Source organism: Citrus clementina, unplaced genomic scaffold, assembly GCF_000493195.1.
Source record: "Citrus clementina cultivar Clemenules unplaced genomic scaffold, Citrus_clementina_v1.0 scaffold_2, whole genome shotgun sequence".
Classification (NCBI taxonomy): Eukaryota; Viridiplantae; Streptophyta; class Magnoliopsida; order Sapindales; family Rutaceae; genus Citrus; species Citrus x clementina.
The window spans coordinates 35,421,634-35,446,944 of NW_006262688.1; the positions used below are offsets into that span (position 1 = coordinate 35,421,634).

Genomic DNA, 25,311 nt, shown 5'->3' on the forward strand with positions numbered 1-25,311 from the left:
CTTAACACATGATGAGCCTACCTCGACACCTCCTCCCAATTTGATTGAACACGGTAAGTTAGAGCGAAAAAGTGTTACAATTGGAAATGGTGTACATATGGTGTCATTTTCAATTAAAATTCAAAATCTGTGAGACTGTGACTGCCACGTGTTCATCGCAACGAAAAAAACAAATTTGTATGTATGTATGTAGATGTAGAGCATATTCTAACTAGTCCTACTGTATCACAGGCCACATAACATGACATATGGTTTTAAATATCTTGAATCACGGAGGTTGCTATGTTACAGATTCTGTAACATACGCATCCAATGCATGCACCACACCGATCCTGCATAGGAGAAAAAACATGCAATTACTTGTATTTGGTAGCTAGCTAACCAATCAGGAGCTGGCTAAGTTGGATCTGTATGTTACAGAACCTGTAACTTTACCAGCACCCTTTAATCACAAAAAATTATGTAGTGTACGATAAATGGACGTAGGTGATCGGTCAATCAGCATACAGATACGTCACTTAATGGGCCCCCGAGGCCACAAGCCACACAGCACAGCCCTAATTGACCTCTCTCTCTTTGACCGCGCACCATAGCCTGACGAAAGCAATGAGGACACTGGATTGTACCCCCAGCCAATAACAACATGCCACGTAAGAAAACGCGCCGTGCAGCCTCGCGTTTAGAATCACGTCTAGGTTCAATGAACCTAGAAACTCGGCCCCCGTCTACACCCCGTTATTTAACTTCTCTAATCTCCGTGTACCATTCTCCCACACAAACACAAACACAAACACAAAACTTCAATAATCATGGCCCTGGCTGTAACTTCTTCAAATTCAATTTCAAGCTCCAGTTTTGCTCTTTCTAGTTCTTCAAATGACATTAAAGGTATGATTTCTGTATTTGTATTTTAATTTTAAACAAAATTAGAAGAAGAAAAAAAGAAAAGAAAATGAGCTTGTTTTTCTTTTATTCAATTAAATTTTGTTTGTGATTTCAGTTTCACAAATCGGTTCTTTCCGGTTAGTGGACCGGGCAAACGTGGCTTCCACGAGCCTCTCTCAACGACGTAGTTTAGTAAGACCGTTGAATGCCGAGCCAAAACGAAACGATTCCGTGGTGCCTCTGGCAGCAACTCTCGCTACCCCTGGTAATTTGAACTTTTCGTCTTAAAAAAATTAATAAATAAAAATGGTGATATAATTTTGCTAGAAATACAAACAATGATTTATTGTTGACGTGATTGATTGTTGATTTTGCAGAAGTGGCGGAGAAAGTAGAAGGGGAGGAGGATTTTGAGCAATTGGCTAAGGAGCTTGAAAATGCGTCACCTCTTGAAATCATGGATAGAGCTCTTGAAAAGTTTGGAAATGACATAGCGATTGCTTTCAGGTAATTTTTATTATTACTTATTTATATTTTGCCCTTTTTTTTGTAGAATTTGGTTGTGTCGATAATAGAAGGAAATCTTTTCACTTTGCTTTTATGATATGTTTTGGGTAAGGGTCCGGCTATGTTGAACTGCCATTTCATAACCACACGATTAAAATTATAATGAGCTTTTTACTATTTATGACTTTAAGAGTATGAATGTGATTCATACTCTATCTTAGAGCAACTCCAAGATTGTCATAATCTTTGATAATTATTTTTAATGCAGTGACCAAGATAAATTACGAGGCTGTGGAATCTTTTTAGAATATTAGTTTTGGTAAAATTAAATTTTGAAGGATCAACCAATTTTGAAAGAGTAACTTTTTAAAATTTGATTTTGAGAAATAAAGTTATTAATTTTAAAGACATTATAATTCTTATAACTACACAGAGATATCAAAATAAAAATAATATGAAATATTTATTTTAGCTATCAATTATTATATATACATAATAAGAAATATTTTATACACATACTTATAAACACGTAAGTTGTTCTATGTTCAATTCAGTCATTTATATTGTTACATTAATTTAATAGTAAAATTTACTTAACACATAGGCTGTTTCTAGAACTCACAATAATTGTAAAATAAAATTTGCGAAATATTTAATTGATTTTCTTCACGGTTGGTTATTTTTACAGCACAGTTAAAAATCATTATTTTAAAAGTTACAACATTACCAACCTGACCCTTACTATTATGTGATTTAACATCATATCCGTACAAATCACTGTGCATTGCTTTGAACTATTTTAGACTTTCCTGTACCTGCTGCTGCTGCAGCTGGCAGCACTAGCACATGGTAATGATATTTTTTTGATGATATTGACAAAATATTAATGGGGGTGTGACAATCAATTTGTTTAACTGTAAATTGGATACCATAGACGTAGCCTTGCTGAGAGCAATTACTTATAATAATCAAATACTCATATGGATGGATATTTTTATGTTGCAGTGGTGCTGAAGATGTTGCTTTGATCGAGTATGCCCATTTAACTGGTAGACCATTTCGGGTGTTTAGCCTGGATACTGGAAGGCTAAACCCAGAAACATATAGATTCTTTGATGAAGTTGAGAAACATTTTGGCATACGTATTGAATACATGTTTCCCGATGCTGTTGAAGTTCAGGCATTAGTGAGGAGCAAGGGGCTCTTCTCTTTCTATGAGGATGGGCACCAGGAGTGCTGCCGTGTGAGGAAAGTGAGGCCCCTTCGGAGGGCCCTCAAGGGATTGCGTGCCTGGATCACTGGCCAAAGGAAAGATCAGTCTCCAGGTACTAGGTCTGAAATCCCTGTAGTCCAGGTGGATCCAGTTTTTGAGGGGCTGGAAGGTGGGGTTGGCAGCCTGGTGAAGTGGAATCCAGTGGCTAATGTGAAGGGAAATGACATTTGGAACTTCCTTCGAACTATGGATGTGCCCATCAATTCCTTGCACTCACAAGGGTACATCTCAATTGGGTGTGAGCCATGCACAAGGCCTGTCCTTCCAGGACAGCATGAAAGAGAAGGAAGGTGGTGGTGGGAGGATGCCAAGGCTAAGGAGTGTGGCCTCCACAAGGGAAATATAAAACAGGAAGATGCAGCAGTGAATGGCAATGGTAATGGGGCTGGCAATGCAAGTGAAGCAGTTGCTGATATTTTCAACTCTCAGAACTTGGTGACTTTGAATAGAACGGGAATGGAGAATTTGGCAAGACTGGATAATCGACAAGAGCCATGGCTTGTTGTGCTGTATGCCCCATGGTGCCAATTCTGCCAGGTAATTGATGTTTTTATGCAAATCAGATTTCAAATAACAGCATTGGTTATGGGATTTAAGCCTGAACTGGCTTTTGTGTGAATTTGAACAGGCAATGGAAGGATCGTATGTTGAGCTGGCTGACAAGTTAGCAGGGAATGGTGTGAAGGTGGGCAAGTTCAGAGCAGATGGTGACCAGAAGGAATATGCAAAGCAAAAATTGCAGCTGGGAAGCTTCCCAACAATACTATTCTTCCCTAAACACTCTTCAAAGCCGATAAAGTACCCCTCAGAAAAGAGGGATGTAGATTCACTGATGGCTTTTGTGGATGCCCTCCGGTAATTGAATCATAGATTTAGCAGCAATACAGCCGATTGGAAAATGCAAAGTGGTAGGAGCTGGAATTCATCACAATTAAATTTTTTTTCCCAGCCCTAGAACCCCGGGGGCCTGTAATGGACTTTGGGCGTTTTTGTGTATTTTTGGTGTAAGGGTCTTTTTTGCAATTATTTTTTCAAATGCCTTTCTGGAAAGATTTTCCTTCAGTCGGAGTGTGTTATAACATTGTTTTCAGGAGTATGAGAACAGCTGTTGGTGAAAACTTAGAAATGAATAATAATAGTACACTTAATTGTGTCTGAAAGATTCTTGCGTATTGACTGACTGGTGTGCTTTAGGAGACAGGAGTGTCATGCCATGTGTCCCCCATTTGACGTGGGCCTAAAAATCCACCTGCAGATATTTTAAGTAAAGCTCAATGATTCAGGATGACTCGGGCACTCTCTCTTAAACTGGCTTCCTCCACAAACACAAAGTGAGCTGGTGCCTGTTCTCCTGATCCAGATGCTGTCGTAAACTCTTTTGTGAATGACATGTGGGTCTTCCGCATCCATGCGGAATGAATCTAAAATACATTGATGCAGCGAATAATATAAACTCTTTTTCTTTAATTTTTTTTAAGAGGCTAGTGATCCATTAAAACAGAATCAAAGACCCCATGGTGCAAGGTTGGAAGAAGCATTGTAGGCTTATAACAGCAAAAACAAGATTTTGCACCTTTTTTTTTTATTAAATGCAAATCAACATTGAAGTTCTCTGATGTCACAAGAAGAAATGTGTCAGCCAAAATCAACAATGGGCAATGTCACTAAAAAAAGGATTCTTAAGTTAATGTTTGCCAGTGCGGTGACACATCAATAACCATTATGTGATCAGAGTTTAATAGCTTTAGGCAATAAAAATGCTAGAGGAAGAAGAATAGTTGGTCACATTATAGATTTGCTTTAGAAATTAGCTCTCTCAGTTGGGGTCCAAGGTCCCGAAACCTTTCCATAAAACTCCAATTTTGAGGACGTTTAGAATGTAGGAAAGAGGTTTATTTTATTTATTTTTTAAAAATAACTTATTTTATGCACGAGGGTTTCAGGAAAGAAAACTCTGAAGCTCTCTTAGGATTCCAATTTTCAATTTCTTGATTTCAGAAAGCATCTTTCCTCACTTTAATCAATCAAACAAAGTACTTGTGGCTTTACACAACCCAAAACGTTTAAAGAATTAAAAAAAAACAAATTAATGCATTCCACATTATCAGGCTCTTTACACTTTAACTAAAGGCCATCCTACTTGGGGGTGGGCAAAATCCGGTTTGGATAAACTCAATGGGGTTTCAAACTCAATGGGGTTTCAGGGTAATTAATTTGGAAAAAAAAAATCATTTGAATTCAATTTGATTCTATAATTCAATCTCATCTAAATATGTTCGTATTGGATCGGATAAAAAATTCGGGTGAGCTCGGATCAGATGGGGTTAGGATTAGAATTTAAACAATAAACCTCATTATACAATTTGTTTCCATTTAAGTTCAAACTTTTAAAATTAACTATTTAACATAATATAATAATATACCATTAACAAAAATAAGTTGGAGGAACTTGGTAACAGTGGCTGTTGGTCGAGGTGGAGCAAGTTGTAGCGACGGTTGCAGACTTGCAATGGCTCGACTTCGCAGGGTTGTGTTGGTGAGTCGATGACAACTAGCTGCTACTGAGGGTGTTGTCTACTGTTGTGCCGTCTATATTTAGTATCTCTTATCTCTGTGTGTGTTTGCTTATTTGGGCGCGTGGATTTGGTCTAAATGTTGTGTTGTGTTTTAGTGAGTCACGATTAAGTTTTTTTTGTTGGGTGTATCAACCCAACATGATTGTATTTTCATATTGGATCGAGTTGCGTAAAGTACCACCTGATCGGATTGGACAAGTAATCTGATTCGATCTGAACCCAATTTTTTTGAGACTGTATCGAGTTATTTGCCCACCCCTAATCCTATTGCGCAGCATTGTATGAGATACAACCTGCTTTAGTGACTCAGACAACTAGTACCAGTTGTCCATTCATGTAATTTGTTTTTGTTGAAAAAATTTAAAATAAAGAAAATTATAAATAATTAATATAAAGGATATTGAATGAAACAAAATATTTAAATAAATTTTATTTTAAATATAGCAAAATGAACTGTGAAAAAATTATAAAATAGTTACACTCTTACACTTTTGATTAAATACCAATGTGTTGGGTGGCTGTTCCAAATTGTTTTTATCAGTCTCTAGTTTTGGCTAATCTCATTTTTGGGTTCTAAAATTCCAACTAATTTAACAAGTTTTGAGTATAATGTTCCTAATCTTTTTAATCATATTTCAACATTATAGATAAATCTTTAGTTTTGGTTAAACTTTCTCATATTGAGTTCTAAAATTCCAATTAATTTAACCACCTGTTTGGGGTTTATAATCCTTTTTTTTTATTTTAAATTTCAACATTATAAATAAGTTTTTAGTTTTTGTTAAACTTTCTCATTTTTTTTTGTTTTGATTCCAACACTATAGATAATTTCTTATTTACTGATCCGAACAATTTTGGCTGTTGGATGCTACGGTTGGCAACCTGCAATCCACTGGTTGTTGAACAGAAATTTGAGTCTTCTTGCCCTTACCCTTAGATAAGCTGCTGTTTGCTGACACAAAATAAGAGATTTAAATTCAAATATTTATCAACTCAAACTCAAGCACTCAATCCCCTTTTTTCCTTCTTTCTTTCTTTCTGTCTTTTTTTTTTTCCCCGATTGACGTATTCCTTTGCAACCATCATTATTATCATCATTAACTACACTTTCACTAACTTGAAAAAAAAAAAAAAAGGAACGAAATAAAGTAGCCAACTGTCAAGATTTTGAGGCTCCTTTGTTTTAAATATTTGAATGCTTCTTATACTCTCTTTCTGTCTTATTTATTTGTTTATTTTTAAACACTGATTTGCATATATATTATTATTAGAATGCTATTAATATTTTACCTAATGGGATGTATACTTAATATTAAGTGATAAATTTATCTCTACCTAACTATATAGTTAGGGTCTTAGGGAAAAAAAAATTGAGTCCCTAGATGTAAGCTCAAACCGCTCCTCTTACTAGTACGAAGGCAGCGGCTCACTTTAAGCCGAGTGGCCCTTATGTGTTACCTTTCGCACAGGTAAATAGTAAACACTGACCATATAATGCATCTACTTCATAGTAATCTTGGCCCACATGTGATACATTTTTTTTGGGTATGTTGCCCGTGACTTTCTGCTGTTTATGGTACCGGAGCTACTGTAATTTTGGTTGGACTGTTGGCACTACAGAACACTGGCTCTGCTTTTGTCCTGAGTCTACTTCTGGCTGGCAGTCACCCATTTCATTTTTCCTTTTAATAATGTGGGTTGAATTTTCTTGTCAATTCAATTGGGTTTCAACTTTCAAACGGGCCTATTTTCTTTTTCTTGTTCAACCAAACAGATTGTATCACTCAATTAGACATAGAAAGAAAGAATGGCAACAACTTGTGTTGAATAGCAAGTAGGATGGCAAGTGCTGAGTTTCAATTAGTTGCTCTGGATTCTAAAACGATGTTAAATATTTGAGTGAAAACTGTTGAAGGTTGCATTGATGTTGTTGCCTGCTGCTGCAAGCAACGTCTCTCTGGAAATGCCAGCCTGGAAGTCCAGAAACGGCCATTTTTAAGTCATCGTTTGGTCCTTCTAACTTTACTAAAAGTTACAGTCCCAATCTCGACCACACGGTCCGCACATTAACCTATAAAATTATAAAATAAAATATATAAAAAAACTCAAAAAAGAAAAAAAAACAAGTCATCAACTAGGCAACCACAACCAGTCCAATGGAAAATGAATTGAAGTGTTAAAACAAACTAATAAAGAAGTGGAATTTGCTAGAGCATTTTTACCATACTGTCGGCTCAGTCACAAGTCACAAGGTCAATTTGGTGATCGCCAGAGATACTGAGCTAGTAAATTGAAAAACACATCTTTTGGGAAGCAAGAATCGAAGTTAGCCCCCAAAATCAAGATATCTTTTGATGAATGTCCTGTTTCTTCTTCATACTGTACATTTCTCAAGTCAGTAACCAAAAACAAATCAAAGCCTCTCAAGTAAGACCCGCCAAGAACTCCGAAATATTAGAGAAAATAATCCCAAAAGATAATGCAAGGTTCTGGAGCTGAACCTCCAGAAGCAGGGGATAGAGAAGTAAAGCTCCATCTTGGCTTCAATGGAAAACCCTAAGCTGACCCTTTTTATCATCTTCTACCTTACGGTACTTAACACAGGTAATATCTCAAAACCCAATTTGGAAGATCAAGCTTTTATTCGGCAAACACTACTGAAGATCCATTTTTGAGGTCTTTATTACTACTGCTTCTCACACATTTGTTCACTAAAATTTTTGCAGCTAAAGCAGCTGACCCAGACAAGGAACCATTTGTTGGTGTGAACATAGGCACCGATGTTTCAAATTTACTCTCTCCCACGGACTTGGTTTCCTTCTTGCAAGTTCAGAAAATCACACACATCAGGCTTTATGATGCAGACCCAGACTTACTCAAAGCACTGGCTAAAACCAAGATCCGGGTCATTGTCAGTGTGCCCAACAACCAGCTTCTTGCAATTGGGTCCTCTAACACCACCGCAGCTTCTTGGATTGGTAAAAATGTTATTGCTTATTACCCTGAAACTCTCATTACTGCCATTGCTGTAGGTGATGAGGTCTTAACAACTGTACCCTCTTCAGCTCCAATTTTACTTCCAGCCATTGAGTCCCTCTATAGTGCTTTAGTGGCTGCAAATTTGCACACCCAGATCAAGATTTCAACTCCTCATGCAGCTTCTATAATTCTTGATCCATTTCCTCCTTCTCAGGCTTTTTTTAACCAGAGCTTGAGTTCAGTAATGTTGCCTTTGCTTCAGTTCTTGTCAAAAACTGGGGCACCTTTAATGATGAATCTTTATCCTTATTATGTGTTTATGCAAAACAAAGGTGTAGTGCCTCTTGATAACTCGTTGTTTAAGCCACTGACCCCATCAAAAGAAATGGTTGATCCTAATACTTTGCTCCATTACACAAATGTGCTTGATGCAATGATTGATGCTGCTTATTTTTCAATGAAGAACTTGAATATTACAGATGTTATGGTTCTTGTTACAGAAAGTGGGTGGCCTTCGAAGGGTGATTCTAAAGAGCCTTATGCTTCTATTGACAATGCAGATACATATAATTCAAATTTGATTAAGCATATTTTAGACCGTAGTGGAACTCCTTTTCACCCAGAAGTCACTTCAAATGTGTATATTTATGAGTTGTTCAATGAGGACTTAAGGTCACCGCCTATATCAGAAGCAAATTGGGGGCTATTTCATGCCAATACAACACCTGTTTATTTGCTTCATGTGTCAGGAAGTGGGACATTTTTGGCCAACGATACAACAAACCAGACATATTGTATTGCAATGGATGCTGTTGATACAAAGACATTGCAGGCAGCACTGGATTGGGCGTGTGGCCCTGGGAGAGCTAATTGTAGTGATATTCAACCTGGGGAACCTTGTTATCAGCCTAATAATGTGAAGAGCCACGCTTCTTATGCCTTTGATAGCTATTACCATGAGCAAGGGAAGACTTCCGGGTCTTGTGATTTCAAGGGCGTGGCGATGATCACCACAACGGACCCAAGTAAGTGCAAGCTTCTAGCCCACTACATTATGGTTTAACTTGAAAAGGCGTGGATATTGTTTTTAGCATAGGATTTTTAGTACAATTAATGATATGATTTTAGTAGTTTTTATATATCTATAGTTTGTAGTTAGTGATTCATCTGCTAAATTTCAATAGGGTTAATTTTTCTGACATCTGTAGTTCGTAAATTGAATTCTTGTTGTGGGCAAACATAGAACTGACTAATAGGGAAGTTAAAGATGGATAGTTGTACTAGAAATTTAGTTTATTCTTCTTTGCAACTGAGAAGTGTCTTAAACTAGAAGTAGTCCACAAAAGTAAAGCGATGAAGATAGTGGCACCTTCCAATCACAATCTTCAGGGGATTCTCAAGAGGCAAAGCTGACTGCAAAATAGAAATTTTGTGTGATTCCTTCCTGACAGAGGCACATGGGTTTTTTACTGATTGGAGGTTGAATATTGATCCTGGAGAGACACTGTTTGGTTTAAGTAGGGAAAAATCATTTCAATTTGGACAACGGTTTGTGTATTTTGTGAGCCCCATTGTGCCATAATAATGTTATGAGATAATGGAAGGCCCGGGATATGATTTTCCTTGGAAATAACTTGTTTCTTGCATGTATGTTATTGAAAGCAACTTCACTGTTTGCCTGTATGCACGGGAAGGGGTTGATGCAAGATGGGGTCCAAGCTCTTTGTTATTTGGCTCCTGCTTAAACTGCCATGTATTTGTGTGTGTATATATATATATATAATATTACATTTTCTGATTGTGCGTCCTTTTGCAGGTCATGGGAGCTGTATATTTCCTGGCAGGTGAGAAGTAATGCCCTCTCAACGATTGTGATTCTTTATACTCTTGTTTATAGAAATTCTACATAAGATGGAAGTTGCCACCTAATGTATAACAATAAATGGGCAGAATTTCCTTATAGAAACAAAGAAGCCAGAAGCCTAATGTTCTTAACAAAATTATTTTGTTTTGATTTTCAGTAAGAAGGTAAGCAATAAGACGAAGGCAGTTGTAAACTCAACTCAAATAAGTGGAGCAGCAGATAGGCTGAGATTCATCTCCCTCCGCGGCAACCAAATAAGCGCAAATGCTGTAGCTTTTTCTATTTTGTTATTCATTCCCTTTATGACTCCGTGGTGGGGTGTCCAGTAATCTTTTTCCTTTTTTTCCCCCCAAATGTATCATTGTTTTGCTTTTGAATTTGTTGGTAATCAAGAGCTGCTGCAGGGAGTTGTTGTTTAGTGGGTAGATTCAATAGAAGTGCAATGTGATAATTGAATTGGGGTGGCTGGCACCTTGTAATTAAACATAATTTTGATGAGCAGATTAGCTTTAATGTGGTATATTCAATATTTTGCAACAATCTCTCACCGAGGAAAGGGAATAATAGCGCGGGCTTTTTGCAAGATCATTATCATTGTATGTCTTTAAAGGCTCCTTTTTAACATGGGGATTTATGATTATTTATACGGCAGATTAGCTCATTCCTAACGACGTCGTTAATTGTTGGGCATGTCGGTCTCCCGACCCCAAACGCACTTATTGCCTATTGGTCCCCATGAGCCCCACGTGTACAGAGTCCTTCCTAAGTGGGCCATAGGATCAAAGTAAGCTAGTTCCACTTTGTGGGAGGGAGGGATTCTCTGTGTGCGTGTCTATCAACTACAAAAGCGGAAGACAGTTCCCACTTCCCACTTCCCGCTTTCAAATGTTGTTCTTGCTAACAAATTCATTCCTACTACGATTCGAAACGGCAATTACAAACCCTAAAAGTAAAAATATTTTTACATCGCTCAGAACAAGAGGATCAAGTATGTCTTCATGGGCATGCAAGAAGTGCACGTTTCTAAACTCCCCATCGCGGAAATCAACTTGTCAAATTTGCCTCACCCCGTCTTCTTCTTTTTCTCCTCCTTCGAAGTCATCAGTCTCCGTTCCAACGTGGTCGTGCAAAGCCTGCACTTTTCTCAACCCTTACAACAACACAAGCTGTGAACTTTGTAACACAAGGGCTCCTGTCTCTGGCTTATCAAGTTTCGAGGACTTGACTGATCCGGCTCTTGATTCAGAACTGGATTCTTCTGTTGGGTCTGTTTTCTTGCCCTTGCAGTTGAAGGCTTGTACTGGTAAGAGGAAGATTAGGGATCAAGATTATGATGGTGATTTTGATGGGTTTCGTGGTACTAACTCCGTGTCAATAAAGGGTCAGTTTTTTTTTGTTGATAAATATTGGTTTTCCTTTGCTTGTTTTGTGGGTCCGTTTAGGTTTTATGCATTCTCTTGATTATTTTTTTAGTAATATATGCTTATTGTTCCGTTCAATGACATCCCACCGATGCCAGCAGATAATGCTTAGCTCTATCTTCAACATCTGAATATTCATAATAATCTAAATTGAAATGTATAAACATTTTGTTTTGTATGGTTTTTACTTCTACTTTATTAGAAAAGTAGTTTTGCATGTGGAACAGATCTTTGACATCAAGGTACTTTCTATTTGTGGTAGCAGACGATACTACGCCAGGTCCTAGTGCAGATAATTCAGAGTCAGGGGCAGTTTCCGGTTCATTGAAAATTCTGAGTTATAATGTTTGGTTCCGAGAAGACTTGGAGATGCATCCGAGAATGAAAACAATCGGTGACCTCATTCAACTGCATTCCCCGGATATCATATGTTTTCAGGTTACTGGAATTATATTTCCTGCATTTGACAATGAACTTTAGCTATTGTATATCATCTTACTAATGGACATATTGCTGTATAGGAGATTACTCCGAATATATATGATATACTTTGCAAGTCCAGCTGGTGGAAGGGCTATCGTTGCTCTGTTCCCAATGAAATGGCAGATTCAAGGGGATACTTTTGCATGCAGGTAAGCTTTCTATCAGCCTCTATTTTGGGTCCATTTAGTATGTTGCAACCTCAACAGTGTGATGCTTGCTTGACTGAGAAGGACATTTTGACTCAACATGTTTGATACTGATACATCTCCGTTTACTGTTTGGGTGCTGAAATGTACGTTGGAATTTTGAGTTGATCTAGCTTTCACTACTTCCAATGACAGTTCTTATATGTTTGGTTTATGTTTCAAATAGAAACGAAATAAGGCTTTGATGAATTTCGGGGTGGTGAAATTTTCTAAGACTTGTGTCAATTATTCGCTGTATGATATGCAGTTAAGCAAGTTGCCGGTGAAATCCTTTACCTGTGAACCCTTCAAAAATTCGATAATGGGGAGAGAACTCTGTGTTGCTGAGGTTGAGGTTCAGGAAAAAAAGCCATTGGTTGTTGCCACCAGCCATCTTGAGAGTCCCTGCCCAGGCCCTCCCACGTGGGATCAGATGTTCAGCAAAGAACGTGTAGAACAGGCAAAGGAGGCTATCAATCTTCTTAAGAAGAATCCGAATGTGATCTTTTGTGGTGATATGAACTGGGATGACAAGCTGGACAGCAAATTTCCTTTGCCCGATGGATGGGTTGATGCTTGGACAGAATTAAGGCCAGGGGAAAATGGATGGACTTATGATACTAAGTCCAACAAGATGTTGTCAGGTAATCGTACACTGCAAAAGCGGCTAGACCGATTCATCTGCAGTTTGCGTGATTTCAAGATTGTTAGAATTGACATGATTGGTGTGGAAGCAATACCAGGTCTATTGTATGTCAAAGAGAAGAAAGTGAGAAAAGAGATGCAGAAGTTAGAACTCCCTGTTTTGCCTAGTGATCATTATGGATTACTTTTAACAATCTCCAATAATATTGGTTAAGGCAATGTAAATGATTGCATTGAAGATTGATTGACTAACGGTGGTTTTTTGGGCATCACTTGCATGCTTGTGCAATATGCGGTCTTGTATCGATAAAATGATGAAACAACTGGGTGTCAGCATCTTTTTTAAAGAATGTGGATAAAGTGATTCGGTTTCACATATTACTGCAAATTTCTAAAATGTTAATCAAGTATTTTCACTTGTTACCGTGGATTACTTTTATGAATTTTGTAGCATCTACTGTTCTCAAAGTTCTCTTTCCTTGTGACGGTTGACATATGTGAATGCATGACATTATTTACGGTGTTAAGCTATTGAAGAACAGAAGAGATGAGCTGCCTCTTTAAAAGTTTCACTGAAGTAGTCACCCGTTTCCATGTAAAAGCTTTCCCACTTCTTCTTTGGCCTTGGTCATAAGCCAGCTTAAATTGGATTCGCTTAAGATTCATATCATGAAGAAGATGTAGGCGCTTCTAGCCTTAGATAGTCATATAGTACTCCACAAACTGGATCTCCACTCCTGGACTGTACAAGAAACATGGAGTTATCTCCCTTTATGAGCAGTAACGAGGAAACATGAATGCTAAATAGCTGGTACAGTCCATGAATTCCATGCCGACAAACTGTGTTATCCATCCCCAGGTTCATTTCTTGGTACACCAGGTGACCTTGGTCTATATAGTTGACAAAAATCTGGACAAAAATGGGGGAAAAGGTGATCGGTAGTATAATGCTTGTGCCTATTTAGTGAAATTTGAGAATGGAGGATATGAGATAATCTGAGACTTGGAATCATTGTAACATTTACCTCAAGATCAGAACGAGTTGCTGATGCTATAGCCAACCTCAGATTATAAGTTCCTTTGATTATAGAATCAAGATGAAATTTGATAGTCCATGTTGTTGGAAGATACTTGTTATCTGGCCCCATCCTAGATACTTTCCAAATACTTGTCAGGGAACACAATTTCTTCGAACTAGAGAATTTGGAAGAAGCATTTCAGGGAAAGAAGATAGACCTGTCTACATGAGCAAAGAACCAGTCCTTTTTGGGATCATTAACACCTACGGTGAAAACTTGATCAGATTCAGGATGTATGTCGGTGTATCTGTCCCATAAGCCATATTGCCTGTACCTGTTATATGGTAGAAAAGAAAGATATACAAGGGCCAAAAAGAAGTCACCACGAGTTTATTCATCACCTTGAATCAAATTCATGGGAGTTTGAGGGAGAGAGAAAATAGTTGCTTACTTCTCAGGGCTGTTAAGAAATAACTTGTTTACATACATTGGATTCACATCAGGAACATAGCAACCTAGAGCTGTACGATCAGGGAAGCCAATCTCCCATACGGTCGGACCATTTCTCAAGGGAACATAGGTTAAATTTCCAAGTTCTGTTTGTGACCCTGGACAAGTTTTATGATCATCATGCCATAATAATGATACAATCATTATAAATATCTGTCAGTAGTCAGTACCTGCAGAGATGTTGACAAGTGCTTTGTCAAGGTAATCACCAATGAAACCTGGAACCCAACCATGGAGTCCATAGACTCCAGGGACTACATTCTTGACGGTGAAATTTCCCTTGGAATCTGTTTGTACCCAGAACTGATAATCCTACATTCCCAATAAACATCAAATGCTTAACATTTCCAATCTACATGATGGAACATTAGATATATTTCAATTAGCAGTCACCTTGCTCTCTGTTTGCCATCCTCCTTCGGTTCTTGCGGATGATAGACCTATGTATGCATATTTAGCCGGAATCAATGAACTGGAAACGAACCTGTGTTTGTATATTCACAAGGTGAATTACAAGTCAATACGTTGAATATGAAAAATGCCACTAAAAGATTCTTTTAACAGTATATATTAGGGCTTGTTTGTAAATGTTGCACCTTAAGTTTAATTCGAATCACATTAAGTAAAATGTTAGGTAAATCTTCCTTTACCCTAACGAGCTCTACTTGGGGGGCAGCGAAAATTACTTGTCTTGGACGAAAAATCTTCCAGTAGCTGAACCTCGTTCGTTAGCAGTAAGATAATAAGGTGAGGACACAAAATCATATGGCCATGCTGCCTCTTGAAGCAGCCGCTGAGATTAACCAAGCATGAAGCTTTAACTGATTAAATCATGAAATATTTTCTAAACTAACTAAAGTAAATGTTCTGAAAGAAACCGAAACTGTACCTGCTTTTTGGCATCAATCCACAAGTTGTATGCCTTTGATGCATCAGAGGTTGAATTCAAGTATACGAAGATTGGGCCAAACACCTTTCTCCATGTTTCTCCTTCTTGGAAATGAGCTAAGATTTCATTCCCAATATAATGGGTTCCGTGAAACATCTGCAACATTGAATTTAAGTTTAATATCATTGTTAAAGATTGATTACACACCTTTTCGTCAAAATCTTGTTATGACGAACCAACTTACAGCTAAGCAGGTAGGGCCAGTGTGAACGGTGAGGTTTTGCTTTGTAGGACCTCCATTTCGAAACTCATGGCTAGGGAAGATGATCCAGAACCCAATAATGGGGCCGGAACCTATCCATCCATGAAGTCCGCCATCTTTGTTGTCCATTGAATACTGGTATTTATCATCAACCTGCATTCAATCAGGCAAAAGATGGTCAATTTCCTTGTTAATCTGCTTTAGCATCTCCTCAAATTTTAGGTGTTTGTGAACTTGACAAATAAAATTCTGAAAATTTTGTGCTCATTTACCAACCTCGCCTTTGAGATCAGGATTTATGGGATTTACAAGCAATACAGACTCTGGCACGATTAGCTGCTTGCCTCTGCCTGGAAGCAGATCCTCTGGCAGAGGCATTATTCTTTGCTTCTCGTCTGTGATTGCCATGTAATGGAACCTTCAATTTTTTCGAAGACAAAAGTTATGGAAGTGCAAAAAATATAAAATAGGCACAGACTTTCCAAAGAGATAAGGAATTGATCTTACTTATCTCGCCGCAACTTAAATGCCAGTCTTGTTTGAGCAAGATCAAAGGCCCTGCATCCTGGAGGACGTCCATATATTGAATAGCAGTGGAACCCTGAAACGCCACTTCTCAATATATACCTAAATAGAAAAAATGACCATTCATTATTGAAATCTGAATGAATGCAACATATATATGTGGTATATCATATACATACAACCTGATGTCAACACTGAGAGGCAATTTGGTGCTTTGAATTGATGGATCATAAGAACTCCTGAATGAAACCTCTACACTGTCGTTGCTCATATTGATTACACTATATTCAGATCCATTGAGTCTGTATTTCAGAAGTAAGTAACTATGCTTTGATCAGTTCGTTGAAAATTCTTCATAGTTTTTTTTGTCTAAAATGAAATTGAAGTCTCAAGAAAATGAAATAAAAAACGAGCATACAGTTGGTATCTGTCCTGGCCCTGTGGCAAATTCCAGTTGATATCCCAATATCTGCATGTTAAATTGAGGAACAACTGAAATTAAGTAACCTGATCACAATCTCTAGCTCATTACATTCCATGATTACATCATCTAAGGCTATAAAGATTATGTTACAGTATTTTGTAAGTTACCCTCTACTGGATTCACTTGATTTGAGATCTAAAAGGTTGTCCATTCCTCCATACTGTATCCCAATTAAATACCCCTGAGGTTTCGATATTGTAAGCCTGACCAAACCATTGTCAAGTATCACCTACATAACATCAAATGAGATTTATGATAGAATAATAATAATAATCGTAAAATGAGGGCTTGTAATCACTGACTCACATTGGATCCTTTGGTGACCAACTGCACTTTTTCCTTTGCCATAACACGGGAACAACAAGTACTACTATATTCTTAATCAATAAGATTAATTTTGGTGTGATGAGCTATTAAACGTGAGATATGTTGTTCTAGAACAACGGTCGTTAAACACTAAGAAGATTAATATATTCTGCAAGAATAGAATTCTTAATTACATGCTTCCTCTTGTCTGGTTATAATCAATCTGAAAATTTCTTGTTTCTATCAACCCTTTTAAATCTTTGCTCCATATTAGTGAGCATTAGCTGTTGAATGCACCATTACTTTTTTTTTTTTAAATTTAATTTGCTGTCCTTGCATTGGAGGTTTGGAGCCACTTAAAGTGATGAGTTGTAATCTTCTTTTAGTCACAAATAGATGTCGTATGATAATTAGAAGCCTACATCGTAAAAACTAGGCTAGTTCTTGGTTATAATCCATTTTCCCCCCTTCAAAGGCCATCATACAATCCAATTAATTTTAGAACTCTAATCATAAGCCACGATGATGACCATCCAAGATTAAAATAAGAAGAAGATATCATATATAGTAGAGTGACAACCGCATCACCTTCTTTTCCTTATCACTTTTTTTATTAATTACATCTTTTGACCTACACATTACAACGATGCTTCAACACGGCAAATGTTATGGGTCACAGACACGTGCCTACTTAGGTTTTTGAAAATATATTTTTGAAAAATTTAGAAGAATGGACCAACTTTGGGGTTGATTATTTTGAATTGAGTACCCAAAATGTGGATATTCTTAAACATAAATACTAAATTACTATAAGTAAATTTTCGAGATAAATAGACTGTCAACGTATAAAAACACTCTTTGATTTTTCATGGATTGAGTGATTGACACATTGATTAGTTGTTAACTATTTGTTGATCGTTCATAGAATGGGCGATTAATAAAAATATGTCAATCGCAAGTTGCGTGCTTGTCAAGCAATCGATAACTTGTTGATTGTTAGTCTAGAGATGTCGATTTTGCCTGAATTTTCTATTTTTTGTTACTACAACATTAAAAGAATATTAATAATAAGTCGGTGACTTTTATAAGTTAGGCTATAATTTTAAGCCATGTTTGTGGTTCTTCCTAAATTTAAATTTTCCTAGTAACTAAAACCCTAGGCCTGAACGGAGGAATTATTTGTGCTCTTTCCTAGTGATAGAGGGACAAGATATCTTGTTTCCTTATAAATCGTTTGCCCCCAAAAAAGGGATAAAACACTGATGCTTATCGGTAATTTTTCATCATCACAAATTAAAGTCGGTTAAAAGTTGCCAATTTTAATAGGAAACCTTCTCTTAATACTGGTGAATTTCATATAGAGAAAATAAATCTCTGTGATCTTATTTATTCTTATATAATAGTAATAATGTCTTAATGTAACACCATCTCTTTAATGAATCTGCATATATATGTATATCTATCTCTCATTACTTGGGATCTCGAATCTCCCTCCTCCTCGTTTGTCTTGAATGGCAGCAAAAGCAGAGTCCTCTCGTTCTTTACCTCCTTCGTGGGTCTCCTCCACTGTTATTATGCCAAAGAAAAAACCCAAAGGAACAGGCCGCAAGAAGATCGAGATAAAAAGGATAGAAAATAACTCTAGCCGTAAAGTTGCGTTCTCCAAGCGCCGTAAGGGCATGTTCAAAAAAGCCAGCGAACTCTGCCGGTTATGTGACGCTGAGATTGCTATAATTGTCTTCTCCCCCAAGGGCAGGCTCTATAGTTTTGGCGATCACGTTATCGATAAGTTTATCGAGGATGAAATAGTTTCGGATATTCACTCTTCTTCTTCTTCAAAGGAAGCGATAAAAGAAAACGACTGTGTTACGGAGTTGACGGGCGAAGAGAAATCCGAAGAGGAAGACACGCGCGAAGAACAAACAGAATTGGAGTTTTGGTGGGAACAGCCGATAGAGGATTTGAATATGGAAGAGCTTGAGAAATATAAATCTTGTTTGGAGGAATTGAGAAGAAATGTTGCCATGAAAGTAGAGGAGATGGTCATGCGCAGGACTTGCGAGAAGGACTTTTTGGGTATAAGAGATAAGGCCTGACGTATACATACTCTTCATTTTTAAGTTAGTTTAAATTTATTTATTGTTTATTTATTTATTTTCAGTAAAAAAAAGAAAAAGAAAAAAGAAATTCTGGTTTATGTTTCTGTTCGTTAGTCCGTCCTGTGTACTCATTTACCATGAACTAGAGAGTGAAGCTAACTACTATCTCCACAATGTGCCATTGTCAACATTGTAAATTTGAAGTTCATATTATATGCTTGGGCCGGGCCGGGCTGGGGTGACTTTTGGGTGAATCCTTGCGCTATGGTTTCGCTCCAACCAAATACTTTTTTATTATTAAATTTTATCCAATAATATTTTCATCTTCATATAATAAAGATTTTGAAATATTTGAGGAAACTTAATAAATGGGTACTTCATCGAGATAACTTGTATGTCATTGTTTTCCTATTTATGAATCACCACTGCTTTATATTTCGTTAATTCTATATTTTGGTGACCATATCTTTCGCATATGAAGGAATCAGAGAAGAAATGAAGGAATTGCGGGTTATGTGATGCAAATATTGCTACTTTACAGTTTTGGTTAAAATTTTGCTGACCAAGAATCGTCGAAGATGAGTCGATTGACTCTAATGATGGGCATCGGTTCGGCTCGCTATCAAAATAAACCAAAACTTTTGGTTCCATTCGGTACAAGATTTTTAAAAACCCAAAAGAATTTGAACAAAATACGAAGCCAACTGATTTAATTTAGTTCTGTTTGGTTCGGCTTTAGATACCGATCGGTATTTCGGTTCCACAATCAACTATTTTCCTGTATATATATTATTGGACTATATATATATATATTCAAATACACTCTGTTACATTTGCAAATTTTTAGAAATAGTGGTGCAATTAATTTTCTAAAAAATAAGTTTAAAACAGGTCAAGAAAGTGAAGGTTAATGCGTGCTTAATACTCAAGTGAGATTCCACGTGAATCCAATCGCCAGCCATTTGTGTAATTAGAACTTCGTTTGGCCTTCGTGGCACGTCTTTATCATATTCATCATAGCCTCGTATAAAAACTATCTTTATCCTGTGTACATTATTTGATCCAATCATCCAAACAGAATCCTTGACCGTTGAGTGGAATTTTGAACAGTTAAAGTGAGATCAGCGACCCTAATTCTGCCCCAACCTCTCTGCCAGCGACATATATAATTCCAATTTGCACGTGAAAGGGCCAGTTCGGTAATTTCATACACTCAGAACAAGTGAACAACCCAGTTTCTCACTTCCCTCCATTCGACTAGCCTTCCAATGGAATCACCACCGTCAAGATCAGTGGCCCTAATTTTCAATCATGGGCACACTCGAAGTCGACGTCCCAGATTTGAATGAACCCATCAATGCTCTATATGTCCCGTGCATTTTATTGGGAATCTACTGACAGCTAATATGCCAGTCCTTTGCGCCCTGCTCTCGACCGTGAAAAAACCAGAGCTGCTCTGCTCAGATACAAAGATAGATTGCAAAAGAAAGTGAGATTAGATTTAGAGAGAAAAGATTCAACCTTTTTCTTTCTCTCTGCTCTCTTTTAGATCTGTAAATCCGATAAAAATTTAGTCATAAAGATCATTTCCTTTGAAAGTTTTTCAAAGAAAAGAAAAGAAAATACTCCCCAAGAAAATGAGGGACAGCAGAGTACTCTGTTCTCTCATTGCTCTACTATTGTCTCTTGCTGTTAATGGCGTCTATGGTGACAGCCCTTACAGATTCTTCACGTGGAAAATCACCTACGGTGATATCTACCCTCTTGGTGTGAAGCAGCAGGTAACTCTTCTTTCATGCTCATTGTTTCTTGGTAATGCTAATGTGTTGTCCGAAAACACTTTTCTTGTTTCCGAAAGCAAAGGAAGTATACGGAAAAGCTGAATGTGGGGAAAATGTTGTAGGGAATCTTGATTAATGGACAGTTTCCAGGACCTCAGATCGACGCAGTTACCAATGATAACTTGATTATTAGTGTTTACAATTACCTAAGAGAGCCATTCCTCATCTCTTGGTAAGTGTATCGATTTTGGTTCTGTTTATTTTCTTTCTACGTTTCAGGGTTACTCTATGTTCTGGGTTTCCCCCAAAAAATGTAGGAAAATGAAATGTGTGAAAAGTAAGTCTAAGGCTCCTGGATGTTTAATGTTCTTCATGAATCTTGTCCTTGTTTCTTAGTGCCATTTGGTTCCTCAAGAATATTCATCATTCGAGGACACATGAAACGTAACTCACGTGGTTACACACACACACACACACACACACACATATTGTTTATTTTTATTCTCTTTCATTTACTCTAGAGTGTAAATGTGATTTAGATAGAAGGGATTTCATATAATGGCATGAATAGATTTGATCGAAAAAGAGCAGACAAAAATGTGGCTATAGCTGATCTGTGGATAGGAACTTGCCATTAGTGGGAAATGGTAGCCTTATTTCTTACTTTGTTTTCGGTATTTAAATGACACCTTTGTCCTTGGTCATTGACATATCAAATTATTCTCATTATTTTGGCTGAATGGTGGAAATGTAATTTGCTTATGCTATGCCTTTCCAGCCACTTTGGTCAACAACGAAACACAAAAAAGCTAAATAAGAGGTGGGGACGATGACTGAAACTTTGCCCATCTATCCACTAGTGTTTGTCTAGGTTAGTTTTGTTCAGATCTCACTTGCATTTTGCATTCAGTTGAAATCTGGTGTGGTCATCAATGCCGTGCATGTTTAGTCCTAATTTTCTAACTGTTGACCCTCTTATAGTATTAAAATAATGCGCTTGTGCAGCTGGCATCGTGTATAGAATCTTACTGTCCATATGCTAGATCTCCGGAAATTCACATCTGCATTATAAATAAATTGATTCCTGATAAACAATTAGTTTCATTGAAGTTGGTTTATTTAATAATAATTCGCTATTAATGACTTTGTATGGGTCCCGCGTGCATTTGGATTATAATTTCTCTGTTTCCATTCTCTCATTCAACGTGTATAAGGCAGATCGGTTATTCATGAGACTTGTATTCATTCTCACGCGTGCATTTAGCATGGTGAGATCATCTACTCCATGGAGATTTTAACAACGCAATTTTTTGCGATATTCTTCATGCAAAATTTTTAGAAATAATGTCTTAAGCTACTTAAGTACCAGAGCTTGCACGTGAATTTACTATTATCACGGACTGGGTTATGCAGTATTTTAATAATGCAATTTTTGGCAGGAATGGGCTACAGCAGAGAAGGAATTCGTGGCAAGACGGAGTTTATGGAACAACTTGTCCAATCCCACCTGGAAAAAATTTCACATATGTCCTCCAAGCAAAAGACCAGATTGGCAGCTATTTTTACTTCCCGTCATTTCTATTCCACAAGGCTGCAGGAGCATTTGGTGGCATCAGAATCTGGAGCCGTCCTCGGATTCCTGTTCCATTCCCTCCTCCTGCTGGGGATTTTACTGTGCTAGCTGGTGACTGGTATAGGAGTAACCACTATGTAGGTGTTCATAATGCATCTCTCAGTTCATTGTCGGATGTTGTTGCTTTTGACACATAAAACTGTTGCGCTGATTTCTCTTCAACTTTACAGGTATTGAGACGTCTCTTGGATAGTGGTCACAACCTTCCTTTTCCCGATGGGCTTCTCATTAATGGCCGAGGATGGAATGGATACACGTTCACAGTTGAACCAGGTTTGTAAAAATGAAAATTCTAAACCAAATTGTGCTTGTAGCTGCCTCATAACTCCCACACCTATTGGATTCTGTTTGCAGGCAGGACATATAGATTCAGGATATCAAATGTTGGCCTTACAACATCCATCAACTTCAGAATACAAGGTCACAGTATGAAATTGGTAGAAGTAGAAGGTTCTCATACCTTACAGAACACTTACGCTGCCCTTGACATTCATCTTGGACAAACCTATTCTGTCTTAGTCACAATGGATCAGGCTCCACAGGATTACTACATTGTTGTTTCTTCACGCTTCACCCCTCGTGTGCTTACGACAACAGCCATCCTTCACTACAGCAATTCACGTAGAGGAGTCTCAGGTCCTATCCCTGGTGGCCCTACTACGGAGATTGCTTGGTCCCTCAACCAGGCCAGATCTATTCGGTATTCATTTACTTATAAAAGTTATCTTCCATATTATACTTATAATTCCTGTAGTTTCTCATCGAAAAAATACTTGCAATGATCCCATGCCAGTTGGAATTTGACTGCTAGTGGACCTAGGCCTAATCCTCAAGGATCTTACCACTATGGAATGATCAAGATCAGCCGCACAATCACACTTGCAAACTCTGCTCCTTATATGAATGGCAAACAGAGGTATGCCATCAACGGTGTCTCATTTGTTCCAGCAGACACACCATTAAAACTTGCTGACTACTTCAAGATTCCCGGAGTCTTCACTCTTGGAAGCATGCCTACAAGTCCTAATTGGGGAAATGCATACCTTCAGACCTCAGTGATGGCTTCTAACTTCCGGGAGTTTGTCGAGATTGTGTTCCAAAATTGGGAGGACACCGTTCAGTCATATCACATTGATGGCTATTCCTTCTTCGTTGTTGGGTGAGCTTACCAAATACTGATGCTTGACATACTTGATTGCATTATTCATAATATACTTTGTAGCTTCTTAAAGAATTCATTAATTATTTGTGAAATGATTAGAATGGATGGAGGTCAGTGGACGCCTGCAAGTCGAACACGATACAACTTGAGAGACACAGTAGCCCGATCCACCACTCAGGTAAGACAGAAGAAAGATGCTTACGACGCACACTCAGTTGAAGCACAATAGTATCAAACAGACCCTTAACTTAACTGATTGAATGCAGGTGTATCCGAGGTCATGGACGGCAATCTACATGGCTCTGGACAATGTGGGTATGTGGAACATAAGATCTGAGAACTGGGCAAGACAGTACTTGGGTCAGCAGTTCTATCTCAGGGTTTATTCTCCTGCTAATTCATGGAGGGATGAGTTACCAATCCCAAAGAATGCTCTTCTTTGCGGACGAGCAAGAGGTCGACATACAAGGCCTCTCTGAATTAGCTAGTTGTAGATTTTGTCACGAGAGGGTGACAAAGTTTTTGGGGCCGGTCACCAACTGATAACCCCCTCAATAGCGGGAAATTGTGTCAAAAGCTCCACTTGAGCTTTGAGTCTTTTCTTGTTCGCCTTGTTATTATTATTATTTTTTTTGGGAGGTCGGGTTTAGTTCTGTTTCTGTAACTCACAAATGAGAATTCATTGATGTGTCCTACTCTGAATGCATTATCTTAAGGAAGAATTCCATTTGTTAAAACTTCATCAGTTCATCTAGTCGCATCAGCGTTAATGTTGATAATTTCATTATAGAGAAGACTTATGAGCTTTTTGGTATTGTTTTTCATCACTCATTCTCCGTTAGTAAGAATAGGAAATAAAAAGTGTTTGGTAGGCCTCAGTAAGACAGTATATTTTCTATTTCTATGAAAATTAATTATGCCAATTTTACATGTGAGTTCGATGCTGTTATTAATACTCTTTTGACTCTCCTTCATTTGTTTCTTATATTCTATATATAAATAAAATTATTAGTCGGTCTATTATAATCATATAATGGGTAAATTTTGGATTACCCTCTTATAAATTGACTATCTTTAAATTACTTTCTTACTCTAAAAATATTCACATTACCCCAATTTTTTTGTTCAAAAGAAAATGAAAAATGAGGTGGATTGATGATAATTTTTTTATTTTCTTTAAAAAATGGGGCTAAATTGAGGTTTTTGAAAGTATGAGATGATTTAAAGATAGTCATTTCATGATAGAGTAATTTAAAATTAATCCTTGTATAATATATTTTTTCATTAGCTGTAATTTTCGCTATTTCTAAACAAACAACATACCACATTTTCATTTTTCATTTTGAAATACTATTTTAAGATTAAACTATCAAACGCATTTTCAAATTCACCAAACAATAATCATATCTATATTATAAAACAAATATAAGAACATCATTTGAAAAAAAAAAAAAAGCAAACGCATTAACGCACCCTTTGTATCTTTAATTCAATTACTTGGGAGTTGGGGAACCTAATTGTTATGTACTTAATTACATTGAAGAAAACAAATTAATATCAAATCCTGCTAGATAACACAAGAATTTAAACTATGGAACAAGGAGGTTAGAATTATAGTTATTGGGCCAATGCAAGCTCAAGTAATAAGTGATAGTATTTAGCATGCGTCTGGTACTTTGGTATTAAAGTGTTGTAACTTTTAAGTCACAACTATAATTGAAAAAAACTATAATTATGAAATAATAATCGATAACGTGTAAAAGAAATATGACTTTAAAATAATAGTTTTGACAAAATTAATTAAAGCTATTATAGTATTTTAC

General features: G+C 37.2%; 7 protein-coding genes across 8 annotated transcripts; 5 read left to right on the forward strand and 2 right to left on the reverse strand.

The window, feature by feature from the left end:
* Positions 1 to 741: 741 nt before the first annotated feature.
* LOC18050759 (5'-adenylylsulfate reductase 1, chloroplastic) lies at positions 742 to 3,825 on the forward strand. Its single transcript, XM_006449687.2, has 5 exons — positions 742 to 888; positions 1,001 to 1,150; positions 1,263 to 1,392; positions 2,398 to 3,202; positions 3,294 to 3,825. The coding sequence occupies exons 1-5, from the start codon at positions 810 to 812 to the stop codon at positions 3,522 to 3,524; spliced, it is 1,395 nt and encodes a 464-aa protein (XP_006449750.1). The 5' UTR covers positions 742 to 809; the 3' UTR covers positions 3,525 to 3,825.
* A 3,539-nt stretch (positions 3,826 to 7,364) lies between these two features.
* LOC18050760 (glucan endo-1,3-beta-glucosidase 1) lies at positions 7,365 to 10,652 on the forward strand. 2 transcript variants are annotated; one of them, XM_024190120.1, is made up of 4 exons: positions 7,365 to 7,845; positions 7,968 to 9,245; positions 10,037 to 10,064; positions 10,242 to 10,652. In XM_024190120.1, the coding sequence occupies exons 1-4, from the start codon at positions 7,788 to 7,790 to the stop codon at positions 10,411 to 10,413; spliced, it is 1,536 nt and encodes a 511-aa protein (XP_024045888.1). In that variant the 5' UTR covers positions 7,365 to 7,787; the 3' UTR covers positions 10,414 to 10,652. The 2 variants fall into 2 exon arrangements, with proteins under 2 accessions (XP_024045888.1, XP_024045889.1); XM_024190121.1 differs by having other exon boundaries at positions 10,037 to 10,071; positions 10,242 to 10,271.
* Positions 10,653 to 10,910: 258 nt separating this feature from the next.
* Positions 10,911 to 13,267, forward strand: LOC112100744. The gene is made up of 4 exons (XM_024190122.1): positions 10,911 to 11,465; positions 11,771 to 11,943; positions 12,027 to 12,137; positions 12,442 to 13,267. The coding sequence occupies exons 1-4, from the start codon at positions 10,970 to 10,972 to the stop codon at positions 13,030 to 13,032; spliced, it is 1,371 nt and encodes a 456-aa protein (XP_024045890.1). The 5' UTR covers positions 10,911 to 10,969; the 3' UTR covers positions 13,033 to 13,267.
* Positions 13,268 to 13,485: 218 nt separating this feature from the next.
* LOC112101080 (probable rhamnogalacturonate lyase C) lies at positions 13,486 to 14,759 on the reverse strand. Its single transcript, XM_024191002.1, has 6 exons — positions 14,741 to 14,759; positions 14,518 to 14,634; positions 14,289 to 14,445; positions 14,055 to 14,171; positions 13,844 to 13,967; positions 13,486 to 13,728 (listed from the first exon to the last, which is right to left on the reverse strand). The coding sequence occupies exons 1-6, from the start codon at positions 14,757 to 14,759 to the stop codon at positions 13,486 to 13,488; spliced, it is 777 nt and encodes a 258-aa protein (XP_024046770.1).
* Positions 14,760 to 15,450: 691 nt separating this feature from the next.
* Positions 15,451 to 16,855, reverse strand: LOC18050761. The gene is made up of 7 exons (XM_024191003.1): positions 16,814 to 16,855; positions 16,615 to 16,736; positions 16,442 to 16,492; positions 16,206 to 16,325; positions 16,006 to 16,125; positions 15,775 to 15,916; positions 15,451 to 15,651 (listed from the first exon to the last, which is right to left on the reverse strand). Exons 1-7 carry the CDS (start codon positions 16,853 to 16,855, stop codon positions 15,451 to 15,453), a joined length of 798 nt encoding a protein of 265 aa, XP_024046771.1.
* Positions 16,856 to 17,969: 1,114 nt separating this feature from the next.
* Positions 17,970 to 19,077, forward strand: LOC18050762 (agamous-like MADS-box protein AGL28). Its single transcript, XM_006449690.2, has one exon. It carries the CDS (start codon positions 18,325 to 18,327, stop codon positions 18,907 to 18,909), a length of 585 nt encoding a protein of 194 aa, XP_006449753.1. The 5' UTR covers positions 17,970 to 18,324; the 3' UTR covers positions 18,910 to 19,077.
* Positions 19,078 to 20,111: 1,034 nt separating this feature from the next.
* On the forward strand, positions 20,112 to 24,264 carry LOC18050460 (L-ascorbate oxidase homolog). The gene is made up of 8 exons (XM_006449691.2): positions 20,112 to 20,693; positions 20,816 to 20,925; positions 22,133 to 22,403; positions 22,497 to 22,599; positions 22,681 to 23,026; positions 23,120 to 23,485; positions 23,588 to 23,666; positions 23,755 to 24,264. The coding sequence occupies exons 1-8, from the start codon at positions 20,550 to 20,552 to the stop codon at positions 23,965 to 23,967; spliced, it is 1,632 nt and encodes a 543-aa protein (XP_006449754.1). The 5' UTR covers positions 20,112 to 20,549; the 3' UTR covers positions 23,968 to 24,264.
* The last annotated feature ends 1,047 nt before the right edge of the window (positions 24,265 to 25,311 follow it).